Source organism: Gymnoscopelus braueri (assembly GCF_963280865.1).
Source record: "Gymnoscopelus braueri genome assembly, chromosome: 9".
NCBI classification, from domain to species: Eukaryota; Metazoa; Chordata; class Actinopteri; order Myctophiformes; family Myctophidae; genus Gymnoscopelus; species Gymnoscopelus braueri.
This window is the reverse complement of record NC_137610.1, coordinates 55311236-55330411: the sequence shown is the minus strand read 5'-3', so window position 1 is coordinate 55330411 and position 19176 is coordinate 55311236. Positions and strand designations below refer to the sequence as shown.

Sequence of the window (19176 nt, the reverse complement as noted above, 5' to 3'; positions counted from 1 at the left end):
CGGTCATCAAATGATTGGCTTAGGAACGCGACAAAAACTAAAAGATATCCATGATTTCAAGTCTCCATGGGGTAACTAATCGATCGAGTCATTTTGGGGGTGAACTATCCCTTTTAAATATTGTATTTTTTTTAGAAACAGTTCATCTTTCACTCAATATGGGCAATGCCCGTCGCAAGTTGATGATGTCATTTGCCCATGTGTGGTCTAGCCCTATGGAATGTATGGAATGCATGTAAGGCATATTTGGCTTATTAGCCAGGGATCCTTTTAAACATGGTGAAAATGTTGTTTGTGCGTGCAACATTTTGATTCAGTCTATTGCAGTTCAACCTATCTGTCCCCCTTTCTCCCTTCAGTCATGGATTTCATAGACCCCATCTTTGGCATAGCGACTACACTCTACGCTCTCTGCGAGGAGGTCAAGGCCAACAAGAAACGATGCACGCGTCTGAAAGACCGTGTGAAAGGGCTGGAGCCAGTGCTGAGGGCCATCCAGGGAAAAAGGGCCCAGATCTCTCCCGACTCCAAGATGTACACGGCCCTCAAGGAGCTCACGCTCACACTCAAGTCTGCTGCGGATGTCGTCAAAAAATACAACGCTGATACAAAAAGTATCATCAAGCAGTTCTGGGACACCTACAACTACGGGGACGAGTTTGAGAGCCTTAACGACCGTCTCATCGACGCGTTCCAGGTGCTGTCCCTGAATCTGCCGGTGCAGATGGATCCTAAGCTGTTTGATGCAGATTCTCAACGGAAAGAGTACGAGGCAGCCAGGAAGAAGGATCATGAAGAGATCCAGAAAAGTGAGAGGAGGGGGGTCTTGTCTTTCTTTTTTGCGTTGTATGGGAGCTGAAAACTGAATTTCAATTTGGAATAGGTCTAATGATTATTATTATTTTTATTATTATTAGTGTACCAGTGTTGACTGTATAGTCAATAGTGTAGACACTGGTTCTACAGAACCAGTGTCTAATGTCTACAATGTAAGCTGCACGTAGGTATGCCTTCATGAAGTTAATGTTGATTGTGTGATTGGCTTTAATATCAGATGTATTTCACAGTGCTACAACATGTGGTGGACCAAAAGGATACTGTGGAGGGGAAACTGGATGCTATGTCATTGAAACCGGATGACATGAAACAAATGATTGAAATGCGTAAGTAAACAACTTTGAAGGTCAGTTGCCACATATCATTCAATATAGTGCATGGTTTGTGAACTATTCCACTTTGTATTTCACCCATAATACATCTGGATGATTTCCATCCCAGACTTCAGAGGAAGGGTTATTTATTTGTTAGACATTTCACATTATGCTTTGCATATAGACTTTTTCAATTTGAATAAAACAATTAAGGAAAAACTAATCCCCAGTCACTGTGGTAAATATAGAATGCAGTTTTGTCATGTCATATGTTCACAGCAGTATCCCTCAGTGACTTTAGACTGTGCTATCAATGTTTTTTTCCAGAAAGGGATTTAGTTTCACTGACAGCTGTCTGATGTTTTTGTTTTCTTCTTTAATCTCAATGGTGGTTTTGCCGTCATCAGTTCAGAAGTCTGCGATCATTCCTGAAGGCATCCGAAAGATCATCCCTGGGGACCTGATCTTTGATTTCCCCAAAACGCCCATCATGAAAACTGACATCTGTGAAGTCTACAAGGGAGAATACAAGAGATATCCTGTGGCCATCAAAAGATACCTCTGTCCACAGATCACTATACCAGGGTTTGCGGCACACGTTTTTAATTGATACAATTTTTATACTATAATAATACAATATATGATTCTGTGAAGAAGGAAGAAAATGAATATTTAATTGCTCATTTAAATACCCTTTATTTTTCACAGAATAAAATGTTTTATGGTCATTATTCACCAGGAGCCTGGATGGCTTGATTCTAGGCTTAAAATAAATGATATAAATATTTTTGGACATTTTTTAAATTATTTGAAATATATCGGAGATGTTTGGAAAAGTTTGAATAATGTTTTTTTACACACTTCTTCTCTTTTTGGGGTCCCTGGCACAAAATATTTTCAGAAGGAGGTCCGCGGCCAAATACATATCAATTTGGGGGTCCTTGGCATGAAAAAGTTTGAGAACCACTGCTGTAAATGAACAAAATAGATTAACATTACTGTCAATCAGGTAGAGTGTGGGGAGAGAGCAGGCCTGGCTGGGTGTTAATTTATGTCAGTGTTTATCAACCTTTTTTGTGCCAAGGCACACCTGGCATAGCCAAAAGATCCCAGGGCACACCTAGATATACGGTATGTATATATATATATATATATATATATATACGGTATATATATATACACACACACACTAATTTCACGAAACGATACGGCTTTTCAGCTTCCACTAGCCGTTTTGAATCCAAATAGGGCAATAGTGTGACACCTGACCCGAAAAAAAAACAGCATGTTGTCACCCTTTTCACCTCGGGGCTGTTTGCATGCCTGATTATTATTATTGTAAAGAAAAGAAAAAAAAATCAAAATGATATTTTTTCAAACCTTCTTCAAACGGCGCGGCACACCTCAGCAGTAGCCCCGGCCCAAAATTGGGACGTTTGCCAGGGTTGATAAACACTGATCTATGTATTGTATTATTATACAGTGTGGGGAGAGAGCGGGCCTGGCTGGGTGTTAATCTATGTATTGTATTATTATACAGTGTGGGGAGAGAGCGGGCCTGGCTGGGTGTTAACCTATGTATTGTATTATTTCCCTAAAAGTGAGGTGATAAAGATATTCGAGAGGGAGATCGCAACCATGATGAACTATGCATCGCCACACATACTGCGGATGTTTGGAGTCTGTTTCGAGGGTGCCGATGGTGAGTCATTTTTATAATTGTGCTTTACTTGTTGAGAAGAATTATTGAAACCACGTCATCATCTGCTTTCATTTTTCTACTTTGTGCCTGTCTCCTATATCAGTGGTTCTCAACCTGTGGGTCAGGACCCCCAGGGTCATGATTTTGAGGGGGTCCCCAGATGACATTAAAGTGACAATTTAAGGACTTTTAAGACCTTTTTAATAAAAAATAAAAAATAAATTAAATGAATCATCGATGCATCAACAAACTATAAAAACTGGTCAAACATTGGCCAAATTGTCAAATAATATAAGAAAGAGGCAAAAAAATTACAATCTAAAAGCTCACAACGCCTCATTTTGCGAGGCATTGTGAGATTGTAGATCTGCTATTTTCACAATACGATCTACAAGCTCACAACGCCTCGCTGTGCGAGGCATTGTGAGCTTGTTGATCTGTTATTTTCACAATATTTATCTGTGGGAACAGAGTCAAACTAAATGTAATGCCTCAACTCCTACAATTCCAAGTGCTTATCAGGGTGGGGGTCCCCAGTTCAAATGTGATTATTTTTGGGGGTCGCAGCCTAAAAAGGTTTAGAACCACTGTCCTATAACATATGAGATTTCCTTTTCCCTGCCAGCAGGACAGATAGTCATGGAGTACTGTGCCAAGGGAAGTCTGAGAGAGGTTTTGGACAACAACTTGAAGTGTAAACTACCTTGGGTCAGGAAGGCTCGCATGTGTTTGGATGCTGCACAGGGCATCTACAGGTGAGTTCTCAGTGGAAAGTCTTTGGTAGAGAAAAACAAACCAATTAGATTCAGAATGAGTTCAATAAGTAAGAATCTGACTTGACGTTTTGACATGGTACATTCCAGTGGTGTGTTCTAGGTCTTTTTGGGGGGTATACGATAATTATTCCCTCCCACAAGCACATAAACACGTGTGCGTGGTGGTCACTGAATGAAATAACTGCTCTTTTGTTAAGTAGTTAATGTGTGAATTACTTCGAATCTCCAATAGCCAGCGGTCATTATCACCTCAAGACAATAGCCATAGCTGAGTGGTTAGTGAGCCTGCCTAGGGAGCCAGAGGCCCTGGTTGCCCCAGGTTCGATTGCAGGCCAGGCCAGCATATGTGTCGATGAAATGAAATTTGTCCCTGAGCAAGACTCTTAACCCCTAATTGCTCACAGGTTCTCATTGGAAACAAGACCGCAAGGTCTTTCATGAACGACCTGTTAAAAGGAATTATCCTTATCCTTACGTAAGCCTTCACCTCAGACGCCACATTATCATGAAAAAGGCTATTTAAACTGAAGTTTACATTCATGCTGCCCCCAGCCCCTCCTCCTGCGTATCAGGTACGCTTCCTCGGATGGTTACAGGAGGGTATGCGATTTTTCCCCACATTTTCTTGGACGGCATACTACGTGTATAGCGTAACACTGTAGAACACACCACTGGACAATTTAAACAAATGTTGGTGCTTCAGTGGTTCTTTAGTGATTTAGGTGATCAAATCACTGGCACAATCATATAGTTGCTGTCAGGTAGAAACCTCCTGTCTCCAGATTTTTACTTTGTGTGTTTTTTTCCGTATTAATGCCCTATTTGATCACACTAGAGAGCGTCACACAAAAGCATCAAAAGTAGATCCAGTAGCAGAGTTTGAGCTTGTAGATCTGATACTTTTGCTATTTTTGAATTTGAATCCTGAAAAGTAATTGTTTTGGCCATACAGTATGAGCCACCCGACAGAGACGATATGTCATTCTAATAAAGCTTTTGACTTCTGTTGAATCTCTTGCAAGTTGATTCTGATAAGTTACACACTGACTACTATTGTTTCCTCTCAGATTACATCAGTCAGAACAAAAATCCAAAGTCCATGGGAGCATCACCAGCGACAAGTTCATGGTAGCTGAAGGCTACAGAGTTAAGGTATGAGAGTTAAATATAAAGCATATATTTTATATTAAGTTGGTATGAAATTACTAAAAATTATTAATTTTGCCTTGATTGATTTTGTTCACAGCTCACTGCATGCATATGATCTTTCAAATGTAACAATTTTAATCTTATTCTTTCGGCTAATTGACCCTTTGTCAAGTCTCTTCACGCCCGTTGGTTGCTGTTGTGCTTGGCTGGACAAATATCCTCTCTCTCTCCATCCACTACCATTGAGAAAAACATTTTGCTAACTCAACATAAACAACCAGAAGGAGGCTAAAAATGCAACAAATGCAACACTTCCAAACACATTTTTCTAAAATAGCAGACGTACAAGTGAGCTTGTATGTCTGCTATTTTTCTGGAAATAAATATGTTGCTATATAGCTAAAATCTACACAGATGCTTTCCCGGTCTTAATGGTTTAAAGTAAACAATTTTAATATAGCTAGTAAATATTCCTTAGTGACTTTTGTTTTATGGACATCAGTCACTGCTACCAACACCTTTTTCTCTATTTTCTATGGTAATTATTATGTTGTATTATCATTCATTGGTTGGTTGTCTGTCTTGTCACTAGCTGGGTGGTTTGGAGCTGGCACAAACAGAGACGTCCTTGAGAAGGAGCCCTGAGGGCCCAAAGAAGTGCGGCCTGCGCTACCGATCACCTGAAGAGCTGGACAGTGTCAACCATCCATACTGCAAGATATGTGAGATTTACAGGTCAGTCCTCTACAGTAATAAGAATAATAACATAGTATAAAACATACAAACAAATAAAATGCATACATAATACAATAAAGTTCAGAGGATAACCAATTAATTCTAATTGGGCCTATATAGCCAAAAACTGAAATGAATTAATGAACCAAACCACACTGTATTTTTATTTTATTTTCCCAGTCTCGGAATGGTCCTGTGGGAAATCGCAACGCGCAAGAACCCCCTTGACGGTGCGTGTCCTAAAAACAGTGGTTAACGCAGACTGCACCTTTCTTGCACACTTTCTTTACACTTTGTATGTATTTTAAAACAATTTCTCTCATAACAGATTGTACCACAGATCTCCACATCTTTAAGAGAGTGTGTGCGGAGAAGCGAGTGCTAGAACCACTTCCTGCGGACTGTCCTAAAAAGCTGAGAGAACTGATCAATGCCTGTCGTGGGTATGATCCTTTCCAAAGGCCAACAGCTGGAGGTAATTGTGTTTAGCTTCTTTTAGACCCGGGTTGAGTGTTATCCCAGGGAAGCCAAGAGTAGAGTAGTGGGGCGGCAGTGGCTCTGGAGGTAGAGCGGGCGTCTTGGAATCCGAAGGTTCCAGGTTCGACCCCTGGCTCCTCCTGGCTAAGTGTCGAAGTGTCCTTGAGCAAGACACTGAACCCCTAACTGCTCCCAATGAGTAGGTTGGTGTCTTGCATGGTTTCCTCTGCTATCAATGTGTGAATGTGTGAATGTGAAATACATTGTAAAGCGCTCTATAAATTCAGTCCATTTACCATTTAGAGTAGACTGGGCAAACTATTCCAATGGGGTGAAGAGTCTCATCCCGGTTTGTCTACTCACTCCAGACCGGAAATGCAAACTGTGTCAAAATGCATTAAATTACAGTTTATTTTATTGTCAATACCACCGGTTTTATCTCTCTAACTGGTAACCGGAACACTCGCCCCAAAACACTCTCCCCAATGTTTTCCACGGACCGATCGTCCCCAGCGGTTCTTGTATTCTTGTATTTGTTTTACTGAGGTTACGTTTAGGAATACCTGATGGTGACTGTTACGAGGTCGCCGGATTTGACCCGGGGCGAGCGTTCTTTGTGTTCCTCTAACCCTAACCTCATTGGTCACTGTTGCTGTACCCCTTTGGTCATTTCAACTCATGCCTTTTGATTTCAGTCGTAAACCTCCCACAAAATAAATGATATTTATCTCTATTCTACAGTGCTGGTGGACAAGCTGCGCCAGGTGGTGGAGCAGTTGGAGGAGGAGTAAGCCAGCAGGTGTTCTCAGAAGAAGGAACAGCATGGTGTTTATGCATGGATGTATATTGTACCATGTGTTACAGTTCAGGACCTAAAAGTCTCGTCACTGTTCAACCTCCAAAAATATTAAGGTTTAATGTTAGTGTAAGTTTACAATTCCTGCCTTTTTGTACACGTGGGAGATAAAGCCTTTTCTCTCCATGGACACGGCCCATCAAAATAGATGTTTAGATGTGGCTGACCATCAATTTAATAATATGATTTTTATGGAGAAGAATGAGCAGGGGTTGATTGATTGATTGATTGATTGATTGAAATTTTTATTAGGCAAAAGAATGTAAAACAACACAGTTACATTTATAATGCTTTTGTCTAAAAGGTCCGGCCAAAAAAGTCCTTGCGGACTTGTTTCCGTTGGGGTCGATTATGTTCAGGGGTTGATTATGTTCAGGGGTTGGGGTTGGGGTTGATTATGTTCAGGACATGATTATTGATTGATTGATTGATTGAATACTTTATTAGTCAGAAATGTAAGAATTTTCAGGCCAGTTTTGAAAGAAACCAGTGTTTCACATCCTTTATTGGATGGTGTCAGGGCATTCCACATTGTAACTTTGTGTGGTACCAGATCATATCATGGTCCTCTAGCTCCCTCTAGTGTTGTGGCTGTGGGTGTGTCACTCACTTTGGAGAAGTAGTTAGACAGGTATGAGGGTATTGAGTTTGACTGTCTTAAATACCAATCCCAGTGGCATTCCACATTTTGGTGGCATAGCAGGAGAACGAATTCAAACCCTTGTTAGAGCCAAATCTGGGTTGGACGTGATCAGTGGAGCTGCCTCTGGTCTGCCTCCCAAACTAGCAAAGTGTGTTGGAATGATGTGGGTCATGGGCTTAAGGATGAGAAGTAGTCGTATCAGTGTGTTTGGGAGGTACTGTATAACATGACTCTTCGCTGTATATCTGTTGTTGATATCATTGTGTAAATGAACCTGGTTATTAAACAATAGTGCAATATGACCACGTGAGTTGTGAGTGCTCTCTGACAGCTTTACCATTATAAACAAGGATCAATAGAGTTTGTCATCCAGGGTCCTATATGCTTTGACAGGCAATTATGATGAAAACTTTAAGAAAACTAACCGCAGGTTGTGAGGGGTCCATCTCCACATAAGCCTGATAGTGTGTTGCCTCTTTGTAGATCAAAGCAGATGCAACTGAATGGCTTCAGTTCTGATGAACAATTCTACACACACGCACGCACACTCAAAAGTAATACAAAGAGTAAAAGTGATACACATTTTATTACATTGGAAGAGGGATACTGAAATTAGCTTTAAATCTCAACTGTGGCCTAAGCAGTTTAAGCAGTTCATGAATTATTATTATTATTAGGTAAAGCAAGTACATGTGACACATTGAACCACTGTGTACATCAAAGCAGGTTCAGCTGTAATTGCTACAAATATGCTACACAGCAATTCTTTGTGCAAAGAATGATCCAAACTCCCCATTCTATAGACCAATTATTTGTTTACTAACATTGAGACTGGATGCACAGGTGATTGTTTCATGCAATCAATTCTCAACCTGTTGTTTCGGGGTGTGCTGGTTTCAGCACACCTCAACCCCCTTTTGTGTGTTGGCTAGTGCTGCGTGCCCTAGCGAGACCTGATAGAATGGGGTTCATTTGCAACCAGTATGACGTCGTCTGTTACTATTACAATGGCAATTTGAAACCACTAGAGGGCGGGGTGAACACACAGCAGGGTAGAAGATGATGAGATTGAGAACATGATGATGATTGAAATTCTTTATTATGAATAATAACCCCTTGAGGTGTAGCATTTCGAGGGGGTCCTAATGATAATGTATACTGTACACGTTTGTTTTAGAAAAAAATTAACATTAGAGTAGGCCTTCACCCCAAAAAAATATTATTTTCTATCAACTACACACCCCATGAAGCCTTGAATTCATGGTGCTTTTTTAGTTTTTGTCGCATTCCTGAGCCATTAATTAATTATTATTTCATCATTATTTGATGCCCGAGTCATCGGTCAGTAGGAGACTCCTACCGGAGACTCTGCTGGTCATCAAATTATTGGCTAAGGAATGTAACAAAAACAAAAAAACTGAAGTACTCTGTGAAATGATAAAACACTAATACAAAACAAAACAACCAAACACAAGTCAGAGTAGGCCTATTAACCTCCAGGTAGGCATAAAATAATGGATCCTTAATTAATTCATAATCAGAAACAACAACAGATTATTATGGCCAACATGGGGCAGCTATGGATACACGACGGCTGTCTGTCACGACCGTCATGGATGAACTTCAACCTGGTTTTTGCACTTTCTTCTATTTTGGCCTGTACATCTACTTAAACTTTCAGATTTCAAATATAAAGTGCTTACCCTATGGTTACGGATGTTAAAATTATGTAAGGGCCCTCAGAAGTACCCGTATCTTCCGTTTTGTTCAATAAAAAGCATTTTAATCCGATTGTTGGCCATTTTCTCTGTATTTTCGTATATGCTTTCAATACTTGGCCCTATCGGTTGGGCGGTGTATTGCACTCTGATACATTATAACTCTATGAGAAAATAACCACAGATCGAATAAAAATGCTTTTTATTGAACAATACGGAAGATACAGGTACTTTTGAGGGCCCGTACATAATTGTAACATCCGTGTCCATGAGGTAAGCACTTTATATTTGAAATCTGAACCTTTATGTAGATGCACGGAAAGGGGAGAAAGTGCAAACACTATTTTGAAGATCATCCAAGATCATTGAAAACTTTAGTTACTATAGTTACTTAGTAGATTTTGATTATTATTACAAAACCGCTTCAATGCGAGGCATTGTGAGCTTGTAGATCTGCTATTTTCAAATGATTTTAAAACATTTTATAACATTTGAAAAATTATGAAATGGCCAAATGGGACATTCTGTACAATGAATATTTTCTACTTTTGGTACTTTAAGTACATTTTGATATCAATACTTTTGTAGGCTAATGTACATTTTGAATTCCGGACTTTTACTTGTAACAGAGCATTTCTACATTGCAGATACTTTTACTTAAGTACAAAATGTGAGTACTTTTTCCACCACTGGTTGGCGGTTGCCACAAATGGAACAGATCAACAAAAGTTACTAGCATTTCAAGCTTGCAGATCTGCTATTTTTGATACTTTTGTGTGACGCTTAGTATCATCAAGTAGGGCGTTAATTTACAAAAAAAAACTAAAATATGGATATAAGAGGTTTATGCCCGACAGCAACGAAATGTATGATAGCCTATTTGTTATGTCATTTGATTGATTATCTGCCGAAAGGTCAATAAATGAAAAACAACTTCATATGGTGCCAGAGAATGCAGCACCTCACCACGTTACCTTTTCTACTATAAGAATTACCTTGGTGTTTATGCATATTTTGTACCATGTATTATGGTTCAGGATGCAAAATACTTCAACAACTGGCCTGTATACTAATTGATATTGTATGCATAAGGCATAATGTCGGTGTAAATTTAAAGTCCCTGCCTTTTTGACTGTTTTGTTAACATGTCAGATTTCTCCAACATTAACACGTGTTTCATATAAAAGTTAAGCCCTTTCTCTCGCAGAACATGGACCATTGAAATGCTTGTTGTGGCTTACCATCAGTTTAACTAAATTAGTTTTATGGGGAACAATGAACAGGCGTTGACAATTAAGTATAACTTAAGAGAATGTGAGCACAACTCATCTTCTATTATTCATTTCTTAATCGGGTGCATGGTTCGGATGATCTTTCCAAGCAAAAGCAAAGCATCACCAGAACTCACAAATATCGTTCAAATACCTTTTATTTCATTAAACATTAGAAAACATAATGCATTTGTTTCAGTTTAGAGGGGGGGGGGGGTTATACATGCAGTAGAGGTCTTCACAGGTAAAATATAAAGACCCGTACCCAAATGGACCCGTGAAAAAATTACCCGGAACCGAATGGACCCGGCCCCTAGTCCAATAAGAAGGACCGTTACCCGAATGGACCCGCGAAAATATTACCCGAAACCGAATGGACCCGGGGCATTGTTAGAAATCTGAGTTCCGGACCCGAACAGCACCGAGCTGTTGGACCCCGACCCCGACCCGTCACTTCTTGTGAATGGACCCGTGTGCCGTTTCATTAGTTTCTGATGAGCGGACCCCGTATTGAGTTCTGTGCACTCTCCCTGACTCCCTCATGTGTCTCTGCGGCACATAGTGTTCTGTCCTATTCGGTTCTATGGTGGATTGATACAGTGTTCTGTCCTATTCGGTTCTATGGTGGATTGATACAGTGTTCTGTCCTATTCGGTTCTATGGTGGATTGATACAGTGTTCTGTCCTACTCGGTTCTATGGTGGATTGATACAGTGTTCTGTCCTACTCGGTTCTATGGTGGATTGATACAGTGTTCTGTCCTACTCGGTTCTATGGTGGATTGATACAGTGTTCTGTCCTACTCGGTTCTATGGTGGATTGATACAGTGTTCTGTCCTGCTCGGTTCTATGGTGGATTGATACAGTGCATAACGCTGATCCTTGAGCAACGTTCTCCAGATGACTTTATTTAGGACTCCTTGGGCAAACACATACCGTCATAGGTCCATGTTGGCTTTAACAACTGTTGTGTTTAACATTTTCAAATCAGTCAAATTTATGTTGGGGGATGAAAAAAGTCTGTCTGTCTAATGATCAAGTTGGATGGTGAGAAATTAAAAATGTAAAATAAATATAATATAACATTAAGCTGTATTGGACAAATATCTTTGAAATCATGTCTGAAATATTTGAAACTAATATACAATTATGCCCCCTTGTGGCTCTATTTGGAGTGACACCAGCAGAAAACCATTACACCTACAAACAAAATGCCATGGCTCTCGCAAATGTACTTGCAAGGTCAGGTGGTAAGGCCATATGTGACATACTGTTACAGCGGATGCAACCTATTGTGAGCTTGTAGATCAGCTATTTTTGGCACGCGGCACTGTCGCATGATGGAGCATAAATTAAGCAATAGGTGGAAACATTAGAAGATTGTGGGAACCTACAGTCGGTCTCGAGAGACTATTATGACAGTAACCTCTGTTTTGTCATCTGGAACATGCATTAAGTACCAACCTCAGGCTGTTATTAACCCTGTGTGACCAACCTGAACATCATTTGCCACTAGTGATACAGCAAATGAAAACATATATGTTAATCAGAGAGGAACCTGAACCAACCCGCAAAAATGAAAAAGATTTAAAAAAATGATATACATAATACAGTAACACAATTATCAGGACTGATTTAAATAAACATACAAATTGTTCCAAATTATTCTTTATTGCTGATTAGCAACAAAAACCCGACCCCAGATGCCACACCCCCAGGAGGTTAATAATGAAGGAATATTGATGTGTTCTTGTAGCCTGTTATTATATCATATTGTGTTTTGTAAAGAAGAAATTAGTCGATGCAGTTTCTACTGCAGTTAGGCTATTTGTTTGTTAGACATTTGGTCATTGATTATTTTTATATAAGTGTAAGAGAGTTCGTTCTGATGAGGGCGAGGTGGACAGAATGGACAAAACCAAATCCAAATCCAGAATAAGTTTCCAAAATTATTTAAAAAAAAAAATAGTTTAAAAAAAATGTAATTAAAAAAATACAAAACAATAAACTTACATGCTTTCTAGCAACCAAACAGTCTAGTCTAGACAGTTTGCTTGCTAGAAAGCATGTAAACAGACAACAGACAACAGACATATATATATATAGGCGCTTCAAAAACAGCTTATCAACGTCTAGGTTAGGAGAATCATCTCTTCAGGAGCTTGAAGAAGTTTCTAGTTACAGCCAACAACAACAAGTCACACCCATTCTAGGGCTATGAGATGACATACAGTCAGTGGCGTAACGCAGAATCGCGGGGCCTCCCCGCGGGAGTTTCACGTGAGGCCCACGTGTGCGTGCACAACCCCGCGCGGGTCTAATTCGGGTCTAATTCGGTCTATTTCGGGTCTAATTCGGTTCTATTTGACCAATATAAACTTTTTTTTTTTTTTTTTGCTGTAAAAATATTTGTATCAGCGCAGGCGGGGCCCCCCCTGCTGGCGGCCCCCCCCGCACCGCATCACTTGCTGCCCCTCCGTTACGCCACTGCATACAGTACACGTCATGGATTCCTACGAAAGATTCGAGTCCTTGTATCTCGCTAGATATTGAAGGTAATAGGGTGTATAACAAAAACCTGATTGCAAACCACTTTAACTCTTTTTTTCACCTCTATTGCCATGAAACTTGTTGCTTGTCTGCCTGCAGGCCCTGTTACCTACGGGCAAAAAGAACTGCAAGCTTTCACACCGTCGCGGTGTCACTCCTAACAGCTTTTCTTTCAAGCCAGTCACTGTTGTAAACATAAATAAAATGTTAAAGAGCCTTAACACCAACAAGGCCACTGGGCTTGATAACATCTCTGCAAGGTTCCTAAAGGATGCAGCGGACCTGATTGCACCATGTGTCACACACATAGTTAATTTGTCCCTAGAGCAAGGAACTGTCCCCTTGGACATGAAACATGCCAAAACAATCCCTCTTTTTAAGAAGGGTAATAGGTCTGACCCGGGAAACTGCAGACCTATCTCCATACTCAGTGTCACTTCCAAAGTACTGGAGAAAGTAATTCATGAACAACTTTATGGGTACCTTAGTGACTCCAAACTACTGTATACTTTCCAGTCTGGTTTTAGGAAGTCCCACTCAACTGACTCATGTCTTCTCTACCTTACTGATTTCATTAGATCTGAAATGGAAGCTGGTAAGCTAAGTGGAATGATCCTAATTGATCTCCAAAAAGCCTTTGACACAGTACACCACGGCTTACTGTTCAACAAACTTTCAGCCTTAGGCCTGAGCTCTTCTAGCTTAAATTGGTTTATGTCGTATCTTTCAGACAGGGATCAAATCACAGACTTTCAAGGCCATCTCTCAAAGGCTCTGCCTGTGACCTGCGGCGTCCCGCAAGGGAGTGTTTTGGGCCCCCTGTTGTTTCTAATTTTCATAAACGACCTCCAAGCTGCCTGTACTGTTAATTTGTTCTTGTACGCGGATGATTCAGCCATCCTGGCCTCAGATGAGGATGTAGACAAGTTGAATGGCACCCTTGTCAAGGAATTCAATCGTATTAAGACCTGGCTTTCAGACAATAAATTATCCCTTCATATGGCCAAAACTGAATATATTATATTTGGTTCTCAGCCCAGGTTGCACAAACTGGCCTCTCCCAGTATCACTCTTGGGGGCCAGTCCTTTCCGGCTAAACCCTCAGTCAGCTACCTTGGTTGTCTGCTTGATCGCAGCCTGGGTGGTGAAAACATGGCTCTTAAGACCATTAGTAAGGTAAATGGTAGAACCAAATTCTTAGCCAGGAAAGCGCAGTTTCTGGACTCTGCCAGTCTTCACTTATTAGCAAACTCACTGGTTTTATGTTGTTTTGACTATGCCATCGGCTCATGGTACGATGGCCTAACCAAAGCCCTAAAAGAGAAGTTGCAGGTTTCTCAAAATAGGTTGGTCAGGCTTGTCTTGGGGCTGTCTGCAAGGGACCATGTTGGAAAACATCATTTCCAGCAGTTGGGTTGGCTCCCTCTGGCAGCCAGGTCAGTTCAACTACAGCTGAACCTGGTGCATAACATCTACTTAAACAGCGCCCCTGTGTACCTCTGTAATCTTTTTCAGAAGAGTAGTGAAGCCCATTCCCACCTAACCAGAGCCAGCATAGCAGACCTGACCACGCCCACGTTCACCACTGAAATGGGAAAACGCTCATTTAGATTTGGAGGAGCAGTTAACTGGAACTCGCTACCCCTGACTATAAAGAGCACCAGCAGCCATCTCCTTTTTAAGACAAGGGTCAAAGCATGGCTATTAGAAAACGTTGCCCCATAGTAGGGTCACTTATGTTAGCAATGTGATTATATGTATTTATGCTGTAGGTAGTGTAGTAATTGATTGTTTTATTTATTACTGTACTGTCTACCTGTATGTATTTTGTTGCAGTGTTGTTTGTCTCAGACCAAGGACCACAATGAAAACAAGTCGCAAGACTTTTCTGTGTCTGTATCCTTGACGTTTCTATGATGAACATGGTGTAACATGTGTTTTTCTCCTGTATAACGTCTAATAAAATCAAATCAAATCAAATCATGTACACAGCCATAGATCACTCCCATGCCCTCCTGTGTCGGGGAGTCGTCATAGCGGCATTTAAAGTTGTACCACCGCGTGTTTACTCACCCAATAATTAATTGCTGTGACTTGGGGTCACCTGTTGTCATCTACTTTCATATCCATTTGAAGGTTTTGGCAAAACCTTTTCATGTCAAGGACCCCTAGAATGATATTTATTTGGCCACGGACCCCCATCTAAAAATATTTTTTTCCAGCGACTCCCAGAAGCAAAGATTTGAGTTACAAATGTTCTCCTTAAAAAATATATAATTTAAGGTTTGCAAAAATTCAGTTCACAATTTTTCAAAAATAGCAGATCTACAAGCTCATATAGCGTGGCACTCGGTGCTTGTGAGCGTGTATATCTGCTATTTTTGAATAGCCAAAGTATAACATGTTAAAGTGGCCTCTGCTTTGCTAGTATTATTGTCATATTGAATTGGGAATTGGCTATAATATTGTTTTTAAATTACTCTCAAAACTATAACAACATGGTAAACAAAGATGAGGTGTTTTGTCATCACACTAGATCATTGGGACTTCACTGCCTTCCATCAAGGACATCGCTCACAACCGTTGTCTGACCAGTGGGCCCATGACATCATGACAGACCCTACCCAGTGTAGTGACCACATAGGATGGGCCCATGACATCATGACAGACCCTACCCAGTGTAGTGACCACATAGGATGGGCCCATGACATCATGACAGACCCTACCCAGTGTAGTGACCACATAGGATGGGCCCATGACATCATGACAGACCCTACCCAGTGTAGTGACCACATAGGATGGTTCCATGACATCATGACAGACCCTACCCAGTGTAGTGACCACATAGGATGGGCCCATGACATCATGACAGACCCTACCCAGCAAAGTGACCACATAGGATGGGCCCATGACATCATGACAGACCCTACCCAGTGTAGTGACCACATACAGTAGGATGGTTCCATGACATCATGACAGACCCTACCCAGTGTAGTGACCACATAGGATGGGCCCATGACATCATGACAGACCCTACCCAGTGTAGTGACCACATAGGATGGGCCCATGACATCATGACAGACCCTACCCAGTGTAGTGACCACATAGGATGGGCCCATGACATCATGACAGACCCTACCCAGTGTAGTGACCACATAGGATGGGCCCATGACATCATGACAGACCCTACCCAGTGTAGTGACCACATAGGATGGTTCCATGACATCATGACAGACCCTACCCAGTGTAGTGACCACATAGGATGGGCCCATGACATCATGACAGACCCTACCCAGTGTAGTGACCACATAGGATGGGCCCATGACATCATGACAGACCCTACCCAGTGTAGTGACCACATAGGATGGGCCCATGACATCATGACAGACCCTACCCAGTGTAGTGACCACATAGGATGGGCCCATGACATCATGACAGACCCTACCCAGTGTAGTGACCACATAGGATGGGCCCATGACATCATGACAGACCCTACCCAGTGTAGTGACCACATAGGATGGTTCCATGACATCATGACAGACCCTACCCAGTGTAGTGACCACATAGGATGGGCCCATGACATCATGACAGACCCTACCCAGTGTAGTATGAGGTTGAGGCCTCCACAGATAAACCGCTCTCAGGCACAAATCATTAACCACAGGGCATACAGGTCCAATATGACTAGGCAGCAGAGATGTCCACGAGTCTCTGAGCTCGAGTCCGAGTCAAGTCTCAAGTCTTTGAGGCACGAGTCGAGTCAAGTCTCAAGTCTTTGAGGGTTGAGTCGAGTCGAGTCCGAGTCAAGTCTTAAGTCTTTGAGGCACGAGTCGAGTCAAGTCTCAAGTCTTTGAGGGTTGAGTCGAGTCGAGTCCGAGTCAAGTCTTTGAGGGTCGAGTCAGAGTCAAGTCTCGAGTCTTTTTAAAGTCTTTTTTTTTTTTTTATTGGGGGGGGGGGGGGGGGGATTCTATTCTTAATTTATTTAATTATGTATTTATATGATGTAGCCTAAGGCTGAAATACAGTTATTATGCACACACACACACACACACACACACACACACACACACACACACACACACACACACACACACACACACACACACACACGAAGGCATAGATGTAAAAGTATAGACAGGTCATAATAAATCACATTAGATTCACAGATTAGAGATTTTATGTATTTTCCCCACAATTTATTTTCATTCAAATGAAATGTGATTGAACTTGCACTAATAATGACTTTAGTTGATTTTTCACTCTTTAAAATATAGTATTTCTTAATTATTAATAATTACAGCTTGTAGATTGGCTATTTTCACGATTTTAAATTGTTTTTAAATAATAATAAAAAAGGAACATACAAGATTTCCACCCGACAGCGATAATATATAGCCAATATGGTTCTGTATCAGTATATGAGTCAGTTTTTGCAGATTTCATTCTAATTGGCTACTATGCCTGCATATGCATTTCATGGGCCTGGGTAGGTCACCCTGGCTTGGCGGAGATATGCCCTGTTGCGCACAGGTTAGGCGAGCAGAGCAGTGGCGTCTTATCTTCTCAGCAGTGGCGTGATATCTCTGTGTCTCCTCAGCTGTCATAGACATGTCACTTGCTTGTAGTCAGTGGTTCTCAACCTGTGGGTCGGGACTAGCTGTAGTATACAACCCTCGTAGACGTATTTATGATTCAGAATCATAAATACGTCTACGAGGGTTGTATACTACAGCTAGGTCGGGACCACAACGGAGCTCACAATGCCTCGCAAGCTTGTAGATCTGCTATTTTCACAATATTTATCTGTGGAATCGAGTCAAACTAAATGTGGATCCCCATTTCAAATATGATTCTTTTGGGGGTCACGGCCTGAAAAGGTTTGAGAACCACAGCTTTTATGCAGTGAACATTACATGAGCGTAGCGTTTACCGTGGTGAAGTGTTGAATATTCACCCAGCTGGGTTTAACGAAATGAAAATCCGATGTTTCCTAAACGTGCTGTCACAGATGATCCGACCATCTTATAAAAAATGTAAGCATACGCCAAGATAACTGAGGTTATATAGCTGATTCTGAGCTAAACATATTTGTTTAATTTCGAAGTTTTTATATTTAAACTTTATGATGAAAGGCCGCGGCGGCCACACACATAGCAGCTGTTGCGCTCGCCTCTCCATGTTTTAGTTAATGAACAGCACGAAACAGCTTGACTGAAGCCGGCTCCGCGCAGCGCGCACTGGAGCAGAGGTTTCTTTGCGGGGGGGGGACAGGGGAGTGGAAGTTTCTTGGGCATTTCATTCATTTATTTGTCAAAAAAAAAAAAACATAAAATAAAGATTGTCCACGAGTCTTTGAGGCTCGAGTCGAGTCAAGTCTCAAGTCTTTGAGGCTCGAGTCGAGTCAAGTCTCAAGTCTTTGAGGGGCGAGTCAGAGTCGAGTCGAGAGTCTCGTTTTTGGCAACTCGAGTGCGACTCGAGTCCGAGTCCCTAACTCGAGTCCCCATCTCTGCTAGGCAGTTAAAAGTACTTGGATAAATGGAATGTAATGTATTTGTAATCTGGTAAACACTCTAGGTACAAATCTTTTGAAAATAGCAGATCTACAAGCTCACAATGCGATGTGACGCATTGTGAGCTTGTAGATCGGCTATTTTCAAACGGCCGAAATATATATAGGGTTGAAGTGGTTAATGTATGTTTTGTAATAACAATCAAAATCTACAAAGTAACTAGTAACTAAAGTTTTCAAATAACTATAGTGGAGTAAAAGTACAATATTTGCCTCTGAGATGCAGTGGAGTAGAAGTAAAAGTACTGAAAACTGGACATACTCCAGTAAAGTACATTTTCTTTCAGGATGTAATGATCATTAATAGCAATAACCCACCCAGCTCCCAGACTGCCTCCCCAGTCAGAGTTATCAGCTTGAATGAATGCAGAATTATGTGCAGGATGTAATTTGAATATAGATGTGAGTGGACTTAAAGGATCTACACCATGAATTTAAATAATAATGATAATATTTAATATCATATTGTTTATGTCCCTCAAACGTTTTTCAAAAGGTTTGAGCCTAAATCAAGCCTCAGATATACTCATTCCAACTAACTTCTCTCTGGCTTATAAAGCACTTTCACCTGCAATACCA

General features: G+C 41.0%; 1 protein-coding gene across 1 annotated transcript in view; it reads left to right on the top strand.

Moving 5' to 3' along the window:
• Positions 1 to 361: 361 nt before the first annotated feature.
• Positions 362 to 19176, top strand: part of LOC308092388 (mixed lineage kinase domain-like protein) — a gene marked incomplete at its 5' end in the record, with an annotated part of 98566 nt that continues 79751 nt past the window's right edge. The window contains 10 exons of the mRNA XM_080438249.1: positions 362 to 809; positions 1068 to 1163; positions 1559 to 1736; positions 2753 to 2853; positions 3479 to 3608; positions 4697 to 4781; positions 5371 to 5513; positions 5694 to 5743; positions 5842 to 5988; positions 6732 to 6789. Coding sequence (XP_080294375.1) covers positions 362 to 809; positions 1068 to 1163; positions 1559 to 1736; positions 2753 to 2853; positions 3479 to 3608; positions 4697 to 4781; positions 5371 to 5513; positions 5694 to 5743; positions 5842 to 5988; positions 6732 to 6781 — 1428 coding nt within the window. The 3' untranslated portion in view covers positions 6782 to 6789. The remainder of the gene's footprint in view (positions 810 to 1067; positions 1164 to 1558; positions 1737 to 2752; positions 2854 to 3478; positions 3609 to 4696; positions 4782 to 5370; positions 5514 to 5693; positions 5744 to 5841; positions 5989 to 6731; positions 6790 to 19176) is intronic.